General features: G+C 42.9%; 2 protein-coding genes across 3 annotated transcripts; both read left to right on the top strand.

The window, feature by feature from the left end:
* Positions 1-1,163: 1,163 nt before the first annotated feature.
* LOC129814288 (schwannomin-interacting protein 1-like) lies at positions 1,164-14,092 on the top strand. Of its 2 annotated transcripts, none has more exons than XM_055867312.1 (7): positions 1,164-1,316; positions 3,751-3,863; positions 7,660-7,792; positions 8,043-8,246; positions 11,933-12,056; positions 12,249-12,342; positions 12,831-14,092. In XM_055867312.1, the coding sequence occupies exons 1-7, from the start codon at positions 1,287-1,289 to the stop codon at positions 12,880-12,882; spliced, it is 750 nt and encodes a 249-aa protein (XP_055723287.1). In that variant the 5' UTR covers positions 1,164-1,286; the 3' UTR covers positions 12,883-14,092. The 2 variants fall into 2 exon arrangements, with proteins under 2 accessions (XP_055723287.1, XP_055723288.1); XM_055867313.1 differs by having other exon boundaries at positions 1,165-1,316; positions 7,660-7,777.
* An 88-nt stretch (positions 14,093-14,180) lies between these two features.
* On the top strand, positions 14,181-18,178 carry LOC129813515 (uncharacterized). The gene is made up of 3 exons (XM_055865808.1): positions 14,181-14,969; positions 15,389-15,509; positions 15,966-18,178. The coding sequence occupies exons 1-3, from the start codon at positions 14,773-14,775 to the stop codon at positions 16,758-16,760; spliced, it is 1,113 nt and encodes a 370-aa protein (XP_055721783.1). The 5' UTR covers positions 14,181-14,772; the 3' UTR covers positions 16,761-18,178.
* Positions 18,179-19,969: the final 1,791 nt, after the last annotated feature.

Raw genomic sequence — 19,969 nt, 5'->3', positions numbered from 1 at the left:
ATAGTAATAGCAAGCTAGCTAACATAGCATCCCTCTGTTTCAGCCGGGTGTTTGAGTAACTAAACTAGCCAGCTGCATTTGCTAGCTAAGTAAGTGAAACTGAAATTGAATAAAAAAAGCTACATCTCTCTCTCTCTCTTTCGCTCTCTTGCTTCTCCTTCATTTTTTAAGAAATGAAGGAGCACTGCAGTGCTAGCTAACTTTGGCTTATGCTTTCAGTACTAGATTCATTCTCTGATCCTTTGATTGGGTGGACAATATGTCAGTTCATAATGCAAGAGCTCTGATAGGTTGGAGGACGCCCTCCGGGAAGTTGTCAAAATTACTGTGTGAGTCTATGGAAGGGGGTGAGAACCAAGAGCCTCCTATGTTTTGTATCGAAGTCAATGTACCAAGAGGAGGATGGAAGCTAGCTGTCCTCCAGCTACACCATGGTGCTACCCTACAGAGTGCTGTTGAGGCTACTGTAGACCTTCACTGCAAAACAGTGTGTTTTAATCAACTATTTGGTGACGTGAATATAATTAGTATAGTTTTATCTAAAAAGGATACATTTTTCAATGTTTTACTATTTTTATTATTTTTATTCACTGAGGAGGATGGTCCTCCCCTTTCTCCTCTGAGGAGTCTCCACTGGTGAATGTTAGGTTTGTCAACATCCTGGTCAGCTCTCCTTTCACTATTTCGACTCCAGTGGAACAGATGATACTCCACATTATATAATAGTCTTGCTCTTTGCATAATATCCTGAATATCATTTCAATCTGGTAAATGCAGGTTACATTTAGTCTCTCCACCTCTCATTCACTCCCATCCTAATTCTCTATCTATCTCAAAATCTTTCCTTGAATTTCTTCCTTCACATCTCTCCCTTTCGCGCTCCATCAATCATGTTGTTCCCCCGGTGGAACGGAGAGACAGGGAGATGGAGATATGAAGAGAAATATGAAGAAAGAGATATGAAAAACAATGGAGGATACAGAGCAAGAGAGAGATGGAGGAGCAGATAGGTATGGGAAGCTGCAGCCATGCTAACAGTCACCAGGAGGAGAGTAGTGGAGAGCGCCCATGTCTTTCCATCAGCTGCGCAGACTCTCCCCCTCTTCCTCCTTCCTACCCTCCTTCCCTCCCTCCATCCATTCATCCATCCCCCTCCCTCCTTCTCGCCTCCCTCCTCCCTCCCACGTTCTTCTGCGTTTAGCTGTGGTATATGTGTGGTTCTCCTGGGTCTGGCTCACTGCAGTGTAGGGAAGGGTAGCGCTGCTGCCTGTACAATGTGCTGAAGGATGGTGCATCAGGAGAAACGTGTCTACCAGGTGTGTGTTTGGTTCTAGTATAATGTATACCATGTATTAGGTTAATATAGGTATGTTAGGTCAATGTGTGGGTTATGTGTACGTGTGTATATTTGACCTGATTGTGTGTGTATTTGCGACAACATACATTAGCCTGTAGTTTTTGCTGTGCCATCCTGTGTGTGTGTGTGTGTGTACATTTCTAGTCTGTATGCTTTTTTGGTGTGCATTTATGCATAGGTGCTGTTTCCCCTAGGTGGGTGTGAACACATTGCACATCGCATGAGAGTTTGATTAAGAGTAGGTTTATGCCAGGCTTTTTACAGTTCAGTAATACATAGCGTATGCCTAAAACATCATACAGGGTGTGCTGTTTAAGTTTCATATGGGCTAGGTGGTCTAACTACCCAGTAGGACAGTACCTGGCTGTGAGGATAGATGGTCTAACTACCCAGTAGGACAGTACCTGGCTGTGAGTATAGATTGTCTAACTACCCAGTAGGACAGTACCTGGCTGTGAGGATAGATTGTCTAATTACCCAGTAGGACAGTACCTGGCTGTGAGTATAGATGGTCTAACTACCCAGTAGGACAGTACCTGGCTGTGAGGATAGATGGTCTAACTACCCAGTAGGACAGTACCTGACTGTGAGTATAGATGGTCTAACTACCCAGTAGGACAGTACCTGGCTGTGAGGATAGATGGTCTAACTACCCAGTAGGACAGTACCTGACTGTGAGTATAGATGGTCTAACTACCCAGTAGGACAGTACCTGGCTGTGAGTATAGATGGTCTAACTACTCAGTAGGACAGTACCTGGCTGTGAGGATAGATGGTCTAACTACCCAGTAGGACAGTACCTGGCACGGTCTCCAGTGGGAGGAGACTAGAGTGGGGGGAATGTTGGTTGCTTCCTTTACAATGGGAGTGTCCATCTGTGATTTATGACGTTACATCACAGCCCATCTGTGTTCTGTTTGTTTGGTGCATGTGCGTGTTTGTGCGTGTGTCGTTGTATTTCTGTGTTTGTGAGTGCTTATGTGTGGTATGGGCAATGTATAATAGATTTGAGAGGAGTATTTATTGTGTATGTGTGTGTGTGTGTGGATGCGCATGTGATACAGCACACACTACTAGTAGGCCTGAGGGTCTAGTAATGGACTCTAAATATAACATTTGTGTGGAAAAACTGGAAAGGAAAATCACGTTTACTGTAGCACGATGCATTTTCTTTGGTTCTCTTTCTATACGGTTGCAGGAGCAGGTCTTTGAGAAGATACGATATGTATGTCAACCTAAAAGCTATATGACATAAACCACCTGCCCAGGACAAAATGCGCTTTGGATGTAGTGGGTAGAGAGGAAAACAAATAGAAATAGAGAGAGGGGTGGATAATAGAATGAATAGTCAGGAAAGGAAGATGGGAAGCAGGAAATAGAAGAGAGGAGAGGAAAGATGAGACAAAATCAATGCGAGGCGACTGGACATTTACTGGCCCATCAAAATGTCCAGTGAGTGTGTGTGGATCACAGAGATCATAGCAAATGACTCGAATTCCTGATTCTCTGGTGTTGACGGCCATTATTGATGACCTCACAATAGGCAGCCTGTCTACTGAAGGCTATTGATGGCGACCTCGATGAGTGTTTCTTTGTCGCTCCGCCACTCACTGTTGACGACGAGGCTACAATAGTGAATGAGAGGGACGTGTGTCTATTTATGTGGCGTGTTTTTAAAAATAGATATGAGTGCACTTCTCTCCATCTAGAAATGGTCTTTGATCTATGTGGGGTGAAAGTTTGGGATGAATGGAGTATTTTTGTACATTCAAGTGTGATCCTATTGGTGGTGTATGGTTGCTATATATGGTGCTATATGTGATGTGTATGCGGTATGTGTATGATATGGTATTTGTGTGATAGGTGTATGTGTGATGCATTCATTTGTGTGTGTGTGTGTGTGTGTGTGTGTGTGTGTGTGTGTGTGTGTGTGTGTGTGTGTGTGTGTGTGTGTGTGTGTGTTCCTCCTGGCGTGCGTAGCTCTTTCCCTTCTCTTCGCGGCTCATTGAGTCAACAGTGATTTCACCTCGAGCATGAACTCAGATTACATTGCCACGCTCCATCCATCCCTTCGTCTCCATTTCTCCACTCATCTCTTCTCTTTGTGTACTTGTGTGACCATACTCCAATTCTACATCCCCCTATTGCTTTGGTTTAAGCAGGAGCGTGCGTCGTATATATATAGTTTTTCTCTCGTTCTATTTAATTTGCTCCGAATATTTTAATGTCGTCCAATCCTCTTAGTTTGCTGTGTCTCTTAAAGAAGCCAATACATGGAAAATCCATCTTTATCATCAGGGTTTTTACTTCAGGTTTATTGTTGTACTGTTGTGGTATTATATTGGAGTATTATTGGAGTATTGATCTGTTCTATATGGCTCTACCTCCACCAGGCCCAGAGGAATGACAGAGAGTCCATCAGGCAGAAGCTGGCTCTTGGCAGTTTCTATGACGACGAGGAGCCAGTCATCTACAACAGCTGCAGCAAGAACGGCCTTCCCACCCGGTGGGTTATAACAGCATCATTATACAAATGTTGAGAGTCAGTTGTACAGCACCCTTTCCACCACTAGAAGATGTGGTGCTGTACAGCGCAGTGAGTATTTGACATACTGTCTAATTGAAGAGAGCTAGGCACAGGTCTAGGATTAGTAGGCACAGGTCTAGGATTAGCTTACCCTCTGTCAAACGCAGACCGGCTCAGATCAGCATCTCTAGGGGGAGACTCATCCTTGAATAGAGAGTACTCAAATATAAACCATGTGGGATTGGTCAATATTACATCTAGCCAACAGGCAGGCAGGGTGGAATTACTACCAAATTACACTAAGCAAAATTATAAACGCAACATGCAAAAATGCCTAAATTTGACTGAGATACATTTAAGGAAATCAGTCACTTTAAATGAATTCATTAGACCCTAATCTATGGATTTCACATGACTGGGAATACAGATATGCATCTGTTGGTCACATACACCCCAAAAAAGAAAACCAGTCAGTATCTGGTGTGTCCACCATTTGCCTCATGCAGTGCGACACATCTCCTTTGCATAGAGTTGATCAAGCTGTTGATTGTGACCTTCAATGGCAGGGTGAATATGCTGGATACTGGCGGGAACTGAAACGCGCTGTCGTACATGTCAATCCAGAGAATCCTTAACATGCTCAATGAGTGACATGTCTGGTGAATATGCAGGCCATGGAAGAACAAGGACATTTCCAGCTTCCAGGAATTGTGTACAGATCCTTGCGACATGGGGCTGTGCATTATCATGCTGAAACATGAGGGGATGGCGGCGGATGAATGGCACGACAATGGACCTCCGGATCTCGTCACGGTATCTCTGTGCATTCAAATTGCCATCGATTACATGCAATTGTGTTTATTGTCCGTAGCCTATGTCTGCCCGTACCATAACCCCTCCGCCATCATGGGGCACTCTGTTCACAACGTTGACATCAGCAAACCACTCGTCCACACGATGCCATACACACTGTCTGCCATCTGCCTGGGACAGTTGCAACTGGGACTCATCCGTGAAGAGCACGCTTCTCTAGCATGCCAGTGACCATCAAAGGTGAGTATTTGCCCAATGAAGTTGGTTACAACGCCGAACAGCAGTCAGATCAAGACCCTGGTGAGGATGACGAGCACGCAGATCAGCTTCCCTGAGACGGTTTCTGACTGTTTGTGCAGAAATTCTTTGGTTGTGCAAACCCACAGTTTCATCACAGGCATCTGTGGCATTGTGTTGTGTGACAAAACCGCACATTTTAGAGTGGCCTTTTATTGTCCCCAGCACAAGGTACACCTGTGTAATGATCATGCTGTTTAATCAGCTTCTTGATATGCCACACCTGTCAGGCGGATGGATTATTTTGGCAAAGGAGAAATGCTCACTAACAGGCATGTGAAAATTGTGCACCAAATTTGATAGGAATAAGCTTTTTGTGCGTATGGAACATTTCTGGGATTTCAGCTCATGAGACATGGGACCAGCACTTTACATGTTGTGTTGATATTTTTGTTCAGTGTATCTATATACCTGTCTTAAAACCACTTCAATCTCCACATGAGCCTAGAGGATAGGGGGAAATTTGGGATCGGGTCTGGGAGCAGTAGATGCTCTCATTTTTAGGAGCCCCATGAAATGAGTCATTTAGGTATTAAAGCAGAGAAAACAAGGGGAGATAAGAAAGTGTTGGGAGAGAAATGTATAGAGAGAGAGAAACAGAGGGAAAGCTAGCTACATTGTTTTCTCAGTCTTTCAGCCAGTAACACAAGAGCTTCATTCTTCAGTGCAAGACAAGAGTCACTTACTTAAAATGGCTGAATGGGGAAGCATGCAGACGCAACACATATACGACACATGCACGGATTATGTATTTGCACAATGACTTAGAAATACTCATCAGCTCATAGCATAGTGAAACCACTAATGCACAGACACACACACACAAAAACACAATGAACTGTCACTTCAAATGTCACAGACTATTATTGTCACGGCCGTCGAATAAAGTAGACCAAAGCACAGCGTTGTGAGCGTACGTATTCCTTTTTATTAGGATGACGCCGACAAAAACAATGAACATTACAAAAACAACCGTGAAGCTTAAGACTATAGTGCCACAAACAAAGACAACTTCCCACACTGAAAGGAGGGAAAAGGGCTACCTAAGTATGGTTCCCAATCAGAGACAACGATAGACAGCTGTCCCTGATTCAGAACCATACCCGGCCAAAACATAGAAATACAAAATCATAGAAAACAAAACATAGAATGCCCACCCCAAATCACACCCTGACCAAACCAAATAGAGACATAAAAAGGCTCTCTAAGGTCAGGGCGTGATAACTATACTGAGCATTCACACATAACCAATAAGCCCACACACCCAAAAACCATACAAGAACATATTACACCCACACATTGTAGGTTACCGGAATACACGAGTACAGAGACAAGGTGAACCAAATTCCTCAGAAACGGCAAGTCTCTGACGAGTGAACGTGAGTGCCTACACCCTGCTCTTTTCCTATAAAATAGCTCAGATTTCATTCAAATTAAAGGGGACCGCCCCTTGTCAGTCCAGTTTAGGGAAGTGCTCATCTGTCTGTGGTCCAGCCACTGGAAATAAAGAAGTGTTGGCTTTTGAAGTCCGCTGCTCCTATTGGTTGTTCTGTCACGTGACCCTTAGTGAAGGTCAACGTGCACCTAGCAGTACAAGTTGGAAATTCCAATGTGAACAGGCAATTATGGGGTTGGGTGTGGGTCCTCACTACATGTTTTGTTAGAGCTTGAATGCATGAGGTTTAGTATGAGCTGTTAAAATTACATAAAAGTCTGTCTCACTGAAGGTGACAGAGAGTAGTTAACTCGTGACTCGTTGTCATCACTGTGGCCAAGAGACTGTCATCACTGTGGCCACAGATGGCTGGTGGCACCTTAATTGGGGACGACAGACTCATAATAATGGCTGGAATGGAGTGACGTGTTTGATACCATTCCATTCAATCCATTCCAGCCATTATTATGAGCCGTCTTCCCCTCACTAGCCTCCTGTGCTGTCAATGGTTCAAATTATTATGTCATGTTGTGCGTTTGGTTGTTTCACTGAACCTTTTGTGGTTGCTTGTTTTATCTTTGGAGGAGGGAGCCTTATTGAGCCGGGTTTCGTAACCCTTGACCTAGTCTTTTACTAATAACAGTGATGGGATGATGTGAGCAATTGAAACAACACAATGCCCAAACACCCCACATGATCCTTTCTGCTCTCTTTCACTCTCCTGTGTGGATTTGAGATGACTGGGTTGATGTAAAAGCAATAGTTCCACCTTTCATGATTTTTTTTGAAAGCAACTCTCTGGAATGAATTGAAGACCCAGTCTGGGGCCCCCAGATCTAAGATCCGCGAAGGACAGTGAAATGAAGGCATTTTTTCCCCCTCCCCCTTGCACATTTGCTCAATTCAATTCCAAATTGAGCACTAGCCACTACCCTTAGGCGCTTTGTGTAGATCCAAAAGGATTGGAAAGGTTAAAGCAATATGGTGAACATTCCTAATGTATATATTAGTGGTCCACCTTGAGAATATGAATATACCTACTCAATCATTTCCTATCTACAGGAAATTCCTAAGGATTTAGGGTTATATGGGTCAGTGTGGAATTTAGCCATTCTCTCTCCCCCTTCCTCCCTTTCTCTGTCTGTCGCTCCCTCTTTTCTAAGGTTGTAATTTGATTATACTCTCTCTCTCCCCCCTCCCTCCCTCTCTCCTTCTCTCGCTCACTGTCAGTCCTCCGAGTGGTGTGAACCTGCAGGTGTGTTTTGTGAATGACAGCAGCAGTGACAAGGACAGCGATGCCGAGGACAGTAAGACAGAGACCAGCCTGGATACGCCGCTGTCACCCGTGGTACACGCTATAGATGTAAATGTGTGTGTGTGAGTTTGTGTGTGATCTCCACATTCATTCACACAAGCGACACGTTTGAACCTGACTTAACGGGAGAAAAATAAGCATATTGACTGTGGAATGTGTGTGTGTGAGCATACTCTCACACCGATGTGTTTGTGTGGACGATGACTTTGAAGTATGTATGTATAGGTGACGTGCGTGATCATATATTACCATCTATGATTCTGTAAAATGACTCTGGTGTGCATGTGTGTTTATCCAGAGTAAGCAGAGTTCGTCGCTGTCGGACCGGGACACGGGCGAGGAGGACTCGGACCCCCTAGAGGACTGTGGCTTCTGGCGGGTGCAGCGGCGGCTCCAGGAGGAGGCCAGGGTGGCGCTGGCGTTGGCTCGCCCCATGGCCCGCATGCAAGTGGAGGTAGAGAGACAGATCCAGCTCCACCGCCGCTCGCCCGTCGCCGACCTGGTCAGTGTGTGTGTGTGTGTGTGTGTGTGTGTGTGTGTCATTTCTGATAAGTTGACTTGGCTGAAGAGCGAGGAGACTTTAAGGCCATGGTGTGATCGAAGTAACACATTTTACACAGAATTATTCTGGGGACATGCATTACAGTTGCAAGATGCGAGAACAAGTTAGATCTTAGATGCAAAAGGGAATTGTACAAAATGAATAGCATTACATTTACTTTTACAGTTTGATGTCAAAAGCAGTGGCTAAAAAGCCCTAATGGCGAAGAAGCAAATTCTTCTTTTGAGTCTTAAGATTACATAGTCGTTCCGAATTACGTACACATGCACCAATACAGACGTTGGTTAATATGAAACTCCCATGTGAAAAAAAATCCCACAATCTTCTATAGAATATTATAGTACACTGTAAAACCCAATGTGCTGTCATTACTCACAACTTTTGAGGAAACCTGTTGCACTTCATATGAGTACAGTTACTTAAAGTGATTTTGTAGTCATCATTACTCAAACCAATAGTCACTCTGTATGTGGTCCAGATTTGAGTTGTATCGGCTTGTAAAAATGTAGTAACACCCACATTAAGCCACGCCTCCGAAATAATTTCCCAGTGTGCCTTGCCTTTTCGAATGAATTGTAAAGTTACCACCAATGGCTGTATTTGTTAGTGACAGAGACATGGTTTTTGGATTTGTTCATTTTCAGTACTGTAGCCTTCACCAAGTGAATTCCTAGGCGAATGTCATTAATTTAAGGAAACGCTTTATGACAATACATTATGTATCTCATGAGGCTTTATTTTGAGGCCTAGCTTTACAAGATACAGGTGCCTATAACTCATGGTTCACAGGCCACATTAGGCCTGCAAGTAGGCTTACAAAATTCCAGTAAGTTTCCAAATATTCCCAGATGTTCAAAAAAATCCTAGTTGAAAGATTTCCAGGAATCATCCAACTGGGATTTCTGGGAAACCTGGGAAATATACTTGAATTTTGCAACTCTATGTGCATGTCACATTATACTGGCTTGTATATTCATGATTATTCATGATGACTGCCAGGATTAGGAACAGTGTGAGGAGACTACCAGTATACTACAGTCATGTCCGCAAAAATCTTGCGCTAAACACTACAGTGAATACTATAGTATATAAATATAGTAATACTACAGTATTTATACCATAGTATATTACAGTATTTTTTCATGTGGGCTGATACAACTTTCTGTTGAACAAGGTGCACACTGAGGTTTTCTGCTACTATGTCATGTTTCCTGGTACAGAGAGTGAAATTCAGCCGCTTCTGCCTTTTTATTTTTTTTATTTAAAAAAATAATTTTATCCCCTTTTCGTGGTATCCAATCGCTAGTAATTACTATCTTGTCTCATCGCTACAACTCCCGTACGGGCTCGGGAGAGACGAAGGTCGAAAGCCATGCGTCCTCCGAGGCACAACCCAACCAAGCCGCACTGCTTCTTTAACACAGCGCGCCTCCAACCCGGAAGCCAGCCACACCAATGTGTCCGAGGAAACACCGTGCACCTGGCCCCCTTGGTTAGCGCACTGCGCCCAGCCCGCCACAGGAGTCGCTGGAGCGCGATGAGACAAGGAAATCCCTACCGGCCAAACCCTCCCTATCCCGGACGACGCTAGCCCAATTGTGCGTCGCCCCACGGACCTCCCGGTCGCGGCCGGCTGCGACAGAGCCTGGGGGCGAACCCAGAGACTCTGGTGGCGCAGTTAGCACTGCGATGCAGACCACTGCGCCACCCGGGAGGCCCCTCGCTTCTGCCATTTCAAGGTTTGATTGTCGTGAGTTCCTGTGGCTTTTGAGGACTTGGTGACCTGTGTAATCTGAGGCCCAGAGTGATGGGGGAAAAAACGTGTACTTCAGAACATTTTCACTTACTGTATGTGTAGGCAATTAATCAGGTTACTCATATTGTGATTGTAAGCAAAGATATGTAGGACATGGGATCCGGCTTGGGTTCTGCTCCATCCGCAATGTGCGCGTGACTGTGTGTATGTGCAAGAGGCCTGACAGGTAGCCAGGGCGGGACAATGCGTCCATTAAACTCAGTTATTTACTGGAATTAAACAGCGATTTTTTGTAACAAGCAAAAGTGCTTTAGCACTTCTGAGAAATTGGGAGCTACCTTTGTTACATGTCATTTTTATATTTTCCCCGCCCCGGAGATTGTGGTGAATGAGTTGTAAATACAACTATACAGCCATTGTGATCAGATCAAGCAATTTCCTCCCTGACTGGAGTACTACTGAACTGTGGATGTGTGTGTCAGTACCTAATTAAGCAATGGAGGGGAGATGGGCATTTAACTCACTCAGGTCTAAAGAAACTGCTCTATGATCAGGATAAATGAAAGGATTGAGTCATTTCCCACCTGGCAACTTTGTTTCAATGTGATTTGTCAACGTATTGTGACGTGGAATCAACGTGCAAAATATAAAAAGTAATAACCAGTACTGTTTTCATCTCATTTCAACCAGCATTGTTAACATTGAAATTAGGGTAAAACTTAAACGTAAATACATTGACTTAACCTAACTAACATTTTGTTATATCAATCTAATATCAATATGATAAACAGAACTATGTATACGTTGAAACTGCGTTGAAAATTACACATAGAAAAAATTAAAAATGTTTTTCATCCTATACAAAACATATAGGATTAGGTGGTTGTAATATATATTACAATGAATATACACTATATATACAAAAGTATGTAGACACCCCTTCAAATTAGTGGATTAGGCTATTTCACCCACACCCGTTGCTGTGTATAAAATAGAGCACACAGCCATGCAATATCCATAGACAAACATTGGCAGTAAAATGGCCCTACTAAAGAGCTCAGTGACTTTGAACGTGGCACCCTAATTTTTTTTAACCTTCATTTAATTAGGCAAGTCAGTTAATTAAGAACAAATTCTTATTTACAATCACGGCCTACCCCGGTCAAACTCGGACGACGCTGGGCCAATTGTTCTCTCTGAAGTGCATTACCTCTCATGTACCAGTAGGAGTCACTGTTCAGGCGGGAATCATTGAACTGGGGCGTCTCATCTTATTGCAGTATACCTCTTTATTTCGGTTGATAGGACGAAGTTGAAACAATGACGTTGATTCAAGCATACTGTTTTACTATCAAGGTCAAATAAAATGTGTCCAATTAAATATGAAATTCAACATCATTTCAACCACCCCAATATACAGGTATATAGGATAAATATTTTTTACATTTAAATGTAGTATTTTCAACGCAATTTCAGCACATACATAGTTCTTATGATTATGTTGAAATTACTTTGATGTAGCAACCTCTTAGTCAGGTTAAATCAAGTTGAAGTTTTACCCTAACAACGCTGGTTGAAATGAGAAGAAAACAGTACTGGTTGATTACTTTTTTCAAATCCAATGTATTACCCACATTGATTCCACGTCACAATACGTTGACAAATGACGTTGAAACAAGTTGATTCAACCAGTGTGTGCCCAGTGGGTTGCATCTAATAACCCTAACCCCAAAGGCCCAAATACGCAATCTATAGTTGCCTTATTTCTCTCTTCAACATTAGATCAACATGACTCTGCTGACTAATGACTGCTACCCCGGTTTCTATTTAACATTGTTCTAACGTTATCCCTGTGTCTCTCTGTGTGCAGCTGCCCCACCTGCCCCACATCAGTGAGGGTCTGATGAAGAGGAGTCTGAGGAGGGGAGACATGAGGGACATGAGCCTGGGCCAGCTCCAGGTCATCACCAACGATCTGCACTCACAAATACAGAGTGAGTACACACACGCACACACGCACACACTACACACACACACATGCCAATAAACACACAGGCACACAAACACTACACCAAACACACTTACGTACAGACACAATCTACCTTCATCACCACCATCATAACTCTGCTGTTCTGGTGCTATGAGGATGTTAAGATATATCTTTTTTTAAATGGATGACGTTGCAGGCCTGAATGAGGAGCTGGTGCAGCTGTTGCTGATGAGAGATGAGCTCCATGTGGAGCAGGACGCCATGCTGGTGGACGTAGAGGACCTGACCAGGTGGAGAGCCCTTTCATACCCAGTACTATGACCCCAGAAGCACACACACATACATGTATTAATACACACACACACACACACACACACACACACACACACACACACACACACACACACACCCACCCACCCACCCACCCACCCACCCACCCACCCACCCACCCACCCACCCACCCACCCACACACACACACACACACACACACACACACACACACACACACACACACACACACACACACACACACACACACACACACACACTTGAGCACCGACACCACTAACGCAAATAACAATAGGCCTCTGTTCGTTCTGGAGGTCAAATGCCATGGAACGTCTCAGTTTAAAAATACATTCTGAAACGTCTCGGTTTAAAAAAGGCATTCTTCTGAAAACAGGTCAACATTGCATCCTTTCTAAAATGTTTTATCTAAGGAGGATTTTTCATGCATTCTTTAACGTAACTGCTATTTGTTGTTCTTTCTTGTCACAGGCATGCTCAGAGCCAGCAGAGACACCTGGCAGAGAAAACCCTTTCCAAATAAAACCCCGGCCACCTGTCCCCATCATCAACCACGTCACATGACAACCACAACCACCACAGAGCAGTGGTCAACAACCCTGGTCCTGGAGACCAATAAGGCATGCAGGCATTTGTTCCAGCCCAGCACTTTCACAGCTGATTCAACTCATCAATATCTTTTGATGCTCAGTTGATTAGTTGATTCAGATATGTTAGTACTAGGCTGGACCAAGCCTGGACATGCTTTAGCTCGTCAGGGCTACCGTCCACTGCTAGAGGATCCCACCCACCCAGGAGTCATACAGGGCCCTGAATTTTAAGTGGTCAGGCAAAATTCCAGGCCCCAGTCATAAACCATGTGTCGTAATGACAGTTTGATCACAGAAGATGACTAGAGTTCTGTTTGTTGCCCTGCTCAGCCAGTCTTTGTAGAATACTCAACACACTGCATAGCTATATCTATTGACAACATACTGTAGTTGTTTGTGCCGTTGCTAAGGAATGAGCTCATAGGCTTCCCAGTATATAAACTTTGCGGCAACTGCACAGCTCTTGTGTGAATCATTTAGACACACATGGATGTAGTACAGCTGTTGTTGCATAATTCCACCTGCTTTAACATGCTGATGTTCTGAAGATTTACTGGTTGACCCTTGATTTTGCCAAATTTACAGACAGATTGCATTGACCTTATTGTCTGTCTGCACTATAGGTGAAATGAAAGCTAAGAATAATTTTAGTGTTCTCTGTGGCAGGGTTTAAATAACTAATCTTCCTTAACATCCGTGTTCCAAATATTAACATTGGTTTAACCCAATATTCTTAGGACGCCCCCAAACGTCAATGTGTCATTCATTCCCTGCTTTGTGACCCTAATGCTAGTCCACAGTAAAACATTCAACAATATATATTTTAAGACCTAATATTATTAACAAAGTAATGATCCCAATGATTAAGAACTAAAGATGTCTGAGCTGACTGATCTTGCCACTTGTAAAGCTGGTCGGTCTCGGCTGAATAAATACAAATTCTGTGCTGGAAGGAGACTTGGATGCCTTGTTGCCTGGTTGTAGATGATGGTCATTGGTGTTCACTATGATTAGTCAATCTTCAGCATTTGGAGAATGTCATTTTCTAGCAGGTCTTTTGTATTTTTTCCTCCATCAGATTATACATCAACTCGTTTTGTGTACAGAGATGAAAATTATAAATAAACGTTTTAAGTGTTTAAAGTGTCGTTATTAGTTGACTGGTTGTGGTCAGTCTTGGTAGCTATATGAACCAGATCTAACTCTCGGCAGATGAGGCAGGAACCGTTTCAATTAATTCATTAATGGTACAGAAGGATGCTTGAGGGACCAAAGGAGGCTGCATTTGCCTACATGTACCTCTTAAATAAAACACATAAAACATATCAATACAAACCACAAAATAAGACGAGGTCAAACTTAGGGTAGCGGAAGCCTACTAGTTGTTTTCTATGGATGTCAGAAATGACATAATAAAATTGGCAATAATGCTTTGACATAGCCTAGCTGTAGTTTGTAATAGTGGCCACAACCAAAACATCAGATACAATCAACTCAACTCCAGCCAATGTTAATTCAAGTTCCACTCTGTCAAAACAGACCCTTTTTTATATCTCTGGCATCTAGGAAAATGACAGACAGTGAGATTACTTTCCATGTATATTGGAAAACATTGTTATAGTTCCCGGGAAATGCCTGCCCAGGAAGGTATAAAACACTGAGAGGTGAAGCAAGACACACAAAATAATTTGGATAAACCAAGGCTAAACATTGTTAATGTTTATTGTTAGTTTAAAGTCTGTTCTATCCTCTTCTTGCACCTGTCAGATTTTGCCTATTGGCTGCTCTTGGTCGCGCTCACTTGTTCTATCTGGCACTTAAACATGTCCAGTCCAGGTGTGACACGCAACGCCCCGATAACCGAGAATTGTGCCACTTCTGCAAAGGCACTTCTTCTGAACATCACCGAGGCGCTCACACAGGTGAGACACAAAGACACATTTTCCAACACTCTACTTGATTGTAGGCTACGTTATCGTCTCCATTTTAAATTCATATCTGTGGCCTACTCATTAAATACGTTTCAATATTAGGAAAACCTGTTCAAAGGAATAAACTGCACGAATCCGGGTATGGAGTTGAACACGACAACACACACGGTGTCAGAATGCGCGCCAAAGGTAAGTAAATGACCATATTGCCAGATGACATCCTGTAATCTGTTTTGAAATATTTCAGAAAATAATGTGAATTTTCCCTTCGAAGTCGATGTTAGATAGGCCTAAAATGTTTGAAAGCCTTTGCGGAATCATTCTACTTTGTTTTTTTATAGGCTGCCCAACAGAACTCGACATGTACTGGAGTCACAAACTCAGATCAGGTAAGCTACTTACTATTGGCTATACATTCAGTTCAGTCAGTTTTTCCCATAATAAGTGTGTGGGGGGGGGGGGGGGGGGGTTACTAATGTTACTTATGTCATTTTTCCTATGTATCCAGATACGACAAGTGTCTGAGGAACATTGAGGATGATCCACGTTGTTATAGTGACATGCTGCAAGCTATTGACCCTGAACTGCTTGGACTCACTGTGCTGCAGAACCTCAAAGAGATTAAGGAGGTAAAGTTCTGGGAGTTATTTATAATCCCAATAAACTGGCATGGGGAGGACATGACCAAAAAGTTAGCTTTTTGAGATATTTCTAACACAGACAGTTTTGTATGCAATAGTCACTGTATCCACGGGCTTCGGCTAAACAAACCTACTGTCGTATATGTATTGCCTCTTCTCTCACCTTTTCATTTGCTTGCTTTAAAAACACAGAATTGCTTCTCCTCGTCTTTGTTGGGTGGCTGGTCATCTCAGCAGGTAAGAGATTATTTTAAAGCAACCCTGACTAATGTAAAAAGGCCTTTCAGGGACTCAGTCTAAGATTAGCAGGCATTACATTGGGATGTTGTGGGTAGTGGAATTAATGTTCCTTAAAATGTCTTCTAACCAAAGATGGTCATTTTTATGTCAATTGCAACCAAATTTAGATCAAGTTAATTTGACATGTTTGACAATTTGACAAAGTATGTTACTTTGCAGATTACTCAAGGTTGTAGGCCTACTCAAGGTACTATTAACCAAAATCCCTTTGATGAAAGGATACATCTGTGTAAAGTACTGAAGGGGTTCCGGGTTCGCACTATCACCATCAACAGAATCATTGGCTATATTCATGCTGGAGACCCCAATATGAAAGGTGGCATCCTCATCATCGATCAGGCATGTTGGAGAATATCCCTCATCATCGATCAGGCATGTTGGAGAATATTCCTCATCATCGATCAGGCATGTTGGAGAATATTCCTCATCATCGATCAGGCATGTTGGAGAATATTCCTCATCATCGATCAGGCATGTTGGAGAATATTCCTCATCATCGATCAGGCATGTTGGAGAATATTCCTCATCATCGATCAGGCATGTTGGAGAATATTCCTCATCATCGATCAGGCATGTTGGAGAATATTCCTCATTATCGATCAGGCATGTTGGAGATTATCCCTCATCATCGATCAGGCATGTTGGAGAATATTCCTCATCATCGATCAGGCATGTTGGAGAATATCCCTCATCATCGATCAGGCATGTTGGAGAATATTCCTCATCATCGATCAGGCATGTTGGAGAATATTCCTCATTATCGATCAGGCATGTTGGAGAATATCCCTCATCATCGATCAGGCATGTTGGAGAATATTCCTCATCATCGATCAGGCATGTTGGAGAATATTCCTCATTATCGATCAGGCATGTTGGAGAATATTCCTCATCCCCATCATTGTCTTTTTGACCGTTCACTCAAGGGATTTATCAATTTAACTTTTTTCAATGTTTACACGGTTTTGGTTGAAACATCTCCAAAAATAAAATACATTTTGCAATGAATTCCAATAGCTTACTGCCAGCTGTTAATTTCTCTCTTAGTTTGCATGGTATTTTAGTAGATGTGTTTGTGTGCACATGTGTGTGTGTGTGTGCCTGTGTGAGAATGTGGAATATTTTGACATAATGTATACACTGAGTATACAAAACATTAAGAAGACATGCTCTTTCCATGATATGACTGATCAGGTGAATCAAGGTGAAAGCTAGGATCCCTTATTGATCACTTTAAATCCACTTCAATCAGTGTAGATGAAGGAGAGGAGACAACAGGTTAAAGAAGGATTTTTGAGCCTTGAGACATGGATTGTGTGTGTGCCATCCAGAGGGTGAATGGGCAAGACAAACAAATGTAAGTGTCTTTGAATGGATGGTAGTAGGTGAAAATGGTTAACTTTGTTAAAGAAAGGCCCCTAAACTCTTGTGTATTTTCTGCACTATGCAATGATATGGGGAGCGACCATGTAATGCTTTTACAACATACATAAGTGCGCTGGTTATCAGGGGGTAAAGTATTGAAATGTTTTTTTTAAATTGAGAGACGAGCTTAAAGTTTTCTTTACTGACTATCATGTTCACATGTCTGAACGCTTGCATGATGACGAGTTTCTCACACGACTGGCCATCTGGGTGATTTATTTTCTCACCTGAATGATCTGAATTTAGGATTACAGGGACTCTCCACAACTATATTCAATGTGCGGGACAAAATTGACGCTATGATTAAGAAGTTGGAGTTCTTCACTGTCTGCATTAACAAGGACAACACACAGGTCTTTCCATCATTGTATGATTTTTTGGTGTGCTAATGAACTCAAGCTTACGGACAATGTCAAATGTGAAATAGCGAAGCACCTGAGTGTTCTGGGTGCGTAATTACGCAGGTACTTTCCCGAAATGGACGACACAAACAACTGGATTCGTTATCCTTTCATGCCCTGCCTCCAGTCCACTTACTGATATCTGAACAAGAGAGCCTCATCGAAATTGCAACAAGCGGTTCTGTGAAAATTGAATTTAAATCAGAAGCCACTGCCAGATTTCTGGATTGGGCTGCACTCAGGGTATCCTGCCTTGGCAAATTGTGCTGTTAAGATACTGATGCCCTTTGCAACCAAGCACCTATGTGAGAGTGGATTCTCAGCCCTCACTAGCATAAACTCAATACAGGCACAGACTGTGTGTGGAAAATGATTTACGACTGAGACTCTCTCCAATACAACCCAACATTGCAGAGTTATGTGCATCCTTTCAAGCACACCCTTCTCATTAACCTGTGGTGAGTTATTCACAATTCTCGATGAACAAATAAGGTTTTATATGTAAGATGGTTAAATAAAGAGCAACATTATTGATTATTATTACTGTATTATTATTTGTGCCCTGGTCCTATAAAAGCTCTTTGTCACTTCCCACGAGCCGGGTTGTGACAAAAACTGACACTCATTCTTATATTTAATAAATGTATCGTATAGTGTGTGTGGCAGGCTTACAATGATGGCAAAAAACAACATTTGAGAGTGCGCTGACCCTGGTGCTAGAGGGGGTACGCAGCTGGAGGTTGAATGTTTGAAGGGGTACGGGACTATAAACAGTTTTGGGAACCACTGCTCTACAACATCCGTAGAGTACGACCCTACCTCACAAGGGAGCGGCGCAGGTCCTAATGCAGGTACTTGTCCTCGCTCATCTGGACGACTGCAACTCGCTGTTGGCTGGGCTCCCCGCTTGTGTCATCAAACCCCTCCAACTTATCCAGAACGCAGCAGCCCGCTTGGTTTTCAATCTTCCCAAGTTCTCTCATGTCACCCCGCTCCTTCGCACACTCCTCTGGCTTCCAGTTGAAGCTTGCATCCACTACAAGACCATGGTGCTTACCTACGGAACAGGAAGAGGAACTGCCACTCCCTACCCTCAGGCTATACTCAAACCCTACACCCCAACCCGAGCACTCCGTTCTGCCACCTCAGGTCTCTTGGGCCTCCCACCCCTATGGGAGGGCAGCTCCCGCTCAGCCCAGTCCAAGCTCTTCTCTATTCTGACACCCCAATGGTGGAACCAGCTTCCCCCTGAAGCAAGGACAGAAGAGTCCCTACCCATCTTCCGAAAACATCTGAAACCCTAACTCTTCAAAGAGTACTTTAAATAATCCCCCCCTTCTAGCTCTGACTCTACTGATAGCTATATTATTGAGGAAAAATGTACTTTCTATGCCTGTGGTATGTGGTTGTCCCACCTAGCGGTCTTAAGATGAATGCAGTAACTATAAGTCACTCTGGGTAAGAGTGTCTGCTAAATGACCTAAATGTAAATGTAATGTCATCATTGAGGATCCCCAAATGAAACCGAATCAATTGTTTAGTGTCATGACGTGACTGACGGGAGATGTATTCATTCATGTGTGACAATCCAGCACACTGGTGAAGAAACAGGAATACAGAGATGTAATTGTTTGGCTGGATATTTGCATACATCATTGTGGTTTCTCTCTGGCCCCAGATTGTACTGCACTATTTCTTGGTGGCCATACTTGGTTTATAGGCTACAGAAAGGTCACATACACAGTGGCGGACTTACCATTAGGCAGAATAGGCAATTGCCTCAGGTCTCACATCATCAAGGGGCCTCATGAGCTGGGCATAATTAAAACAAATTATACTAGTAATAATAATAAAACAATTTAAAAAAAATCTCTGCTAAGACAAAGGGGCGCTGTTTCGTTCGCTCAGATGCTTTTTCCGATGGGATTGTTTCAGCCACTTGAAGAAAAGTTGGTGAGTGCACTGTTCGGATGCTGCAATTATTTTTGATGAATGTGCTTTTAGAAGTGATTTTTTGGTTGTGTTCATGGTACATAAAAAACCCATTGAAAATGTTGGTGCACTCGCTTATGGGCCTCAGACTTGCCTCTGCCTGGGGCCTCCAAATCACTAAGTCCGACCCTGCACATACACATTGCTTTACATGAATAGGAAACAGAGGTCAGCCAAATCTGTGACTCGAGATTTCAATGACTTATTATTTTTGCTCTATTATACAATTAAAATAGGCCTAAATTGTGATTGGACCCAACATACATATTTTATAATTAATTGACAGTGTTATATCTGAGATGGCAGTTGCAGCTAACTCTCTGCACGTTCTCT

This window comes from Salvelinus fontinalis, chromosome 17 (genome assembly GCF_029448725.1).
Source record: "Salvelinus fontinalis isolate EN_2023a chromosome 17, ASM2944872v1, whole genome shotgun sequence".
Lineage (NCBI taxonomy): Eukaryota > Metazoa > Chordata > Actinopteri > Salmoniformes > Salmonidae > Salvelinus > Salvelinus fontinalis.
This window is presented reverse-complemented; position numbering and strand designations above follow the sequence as displayed.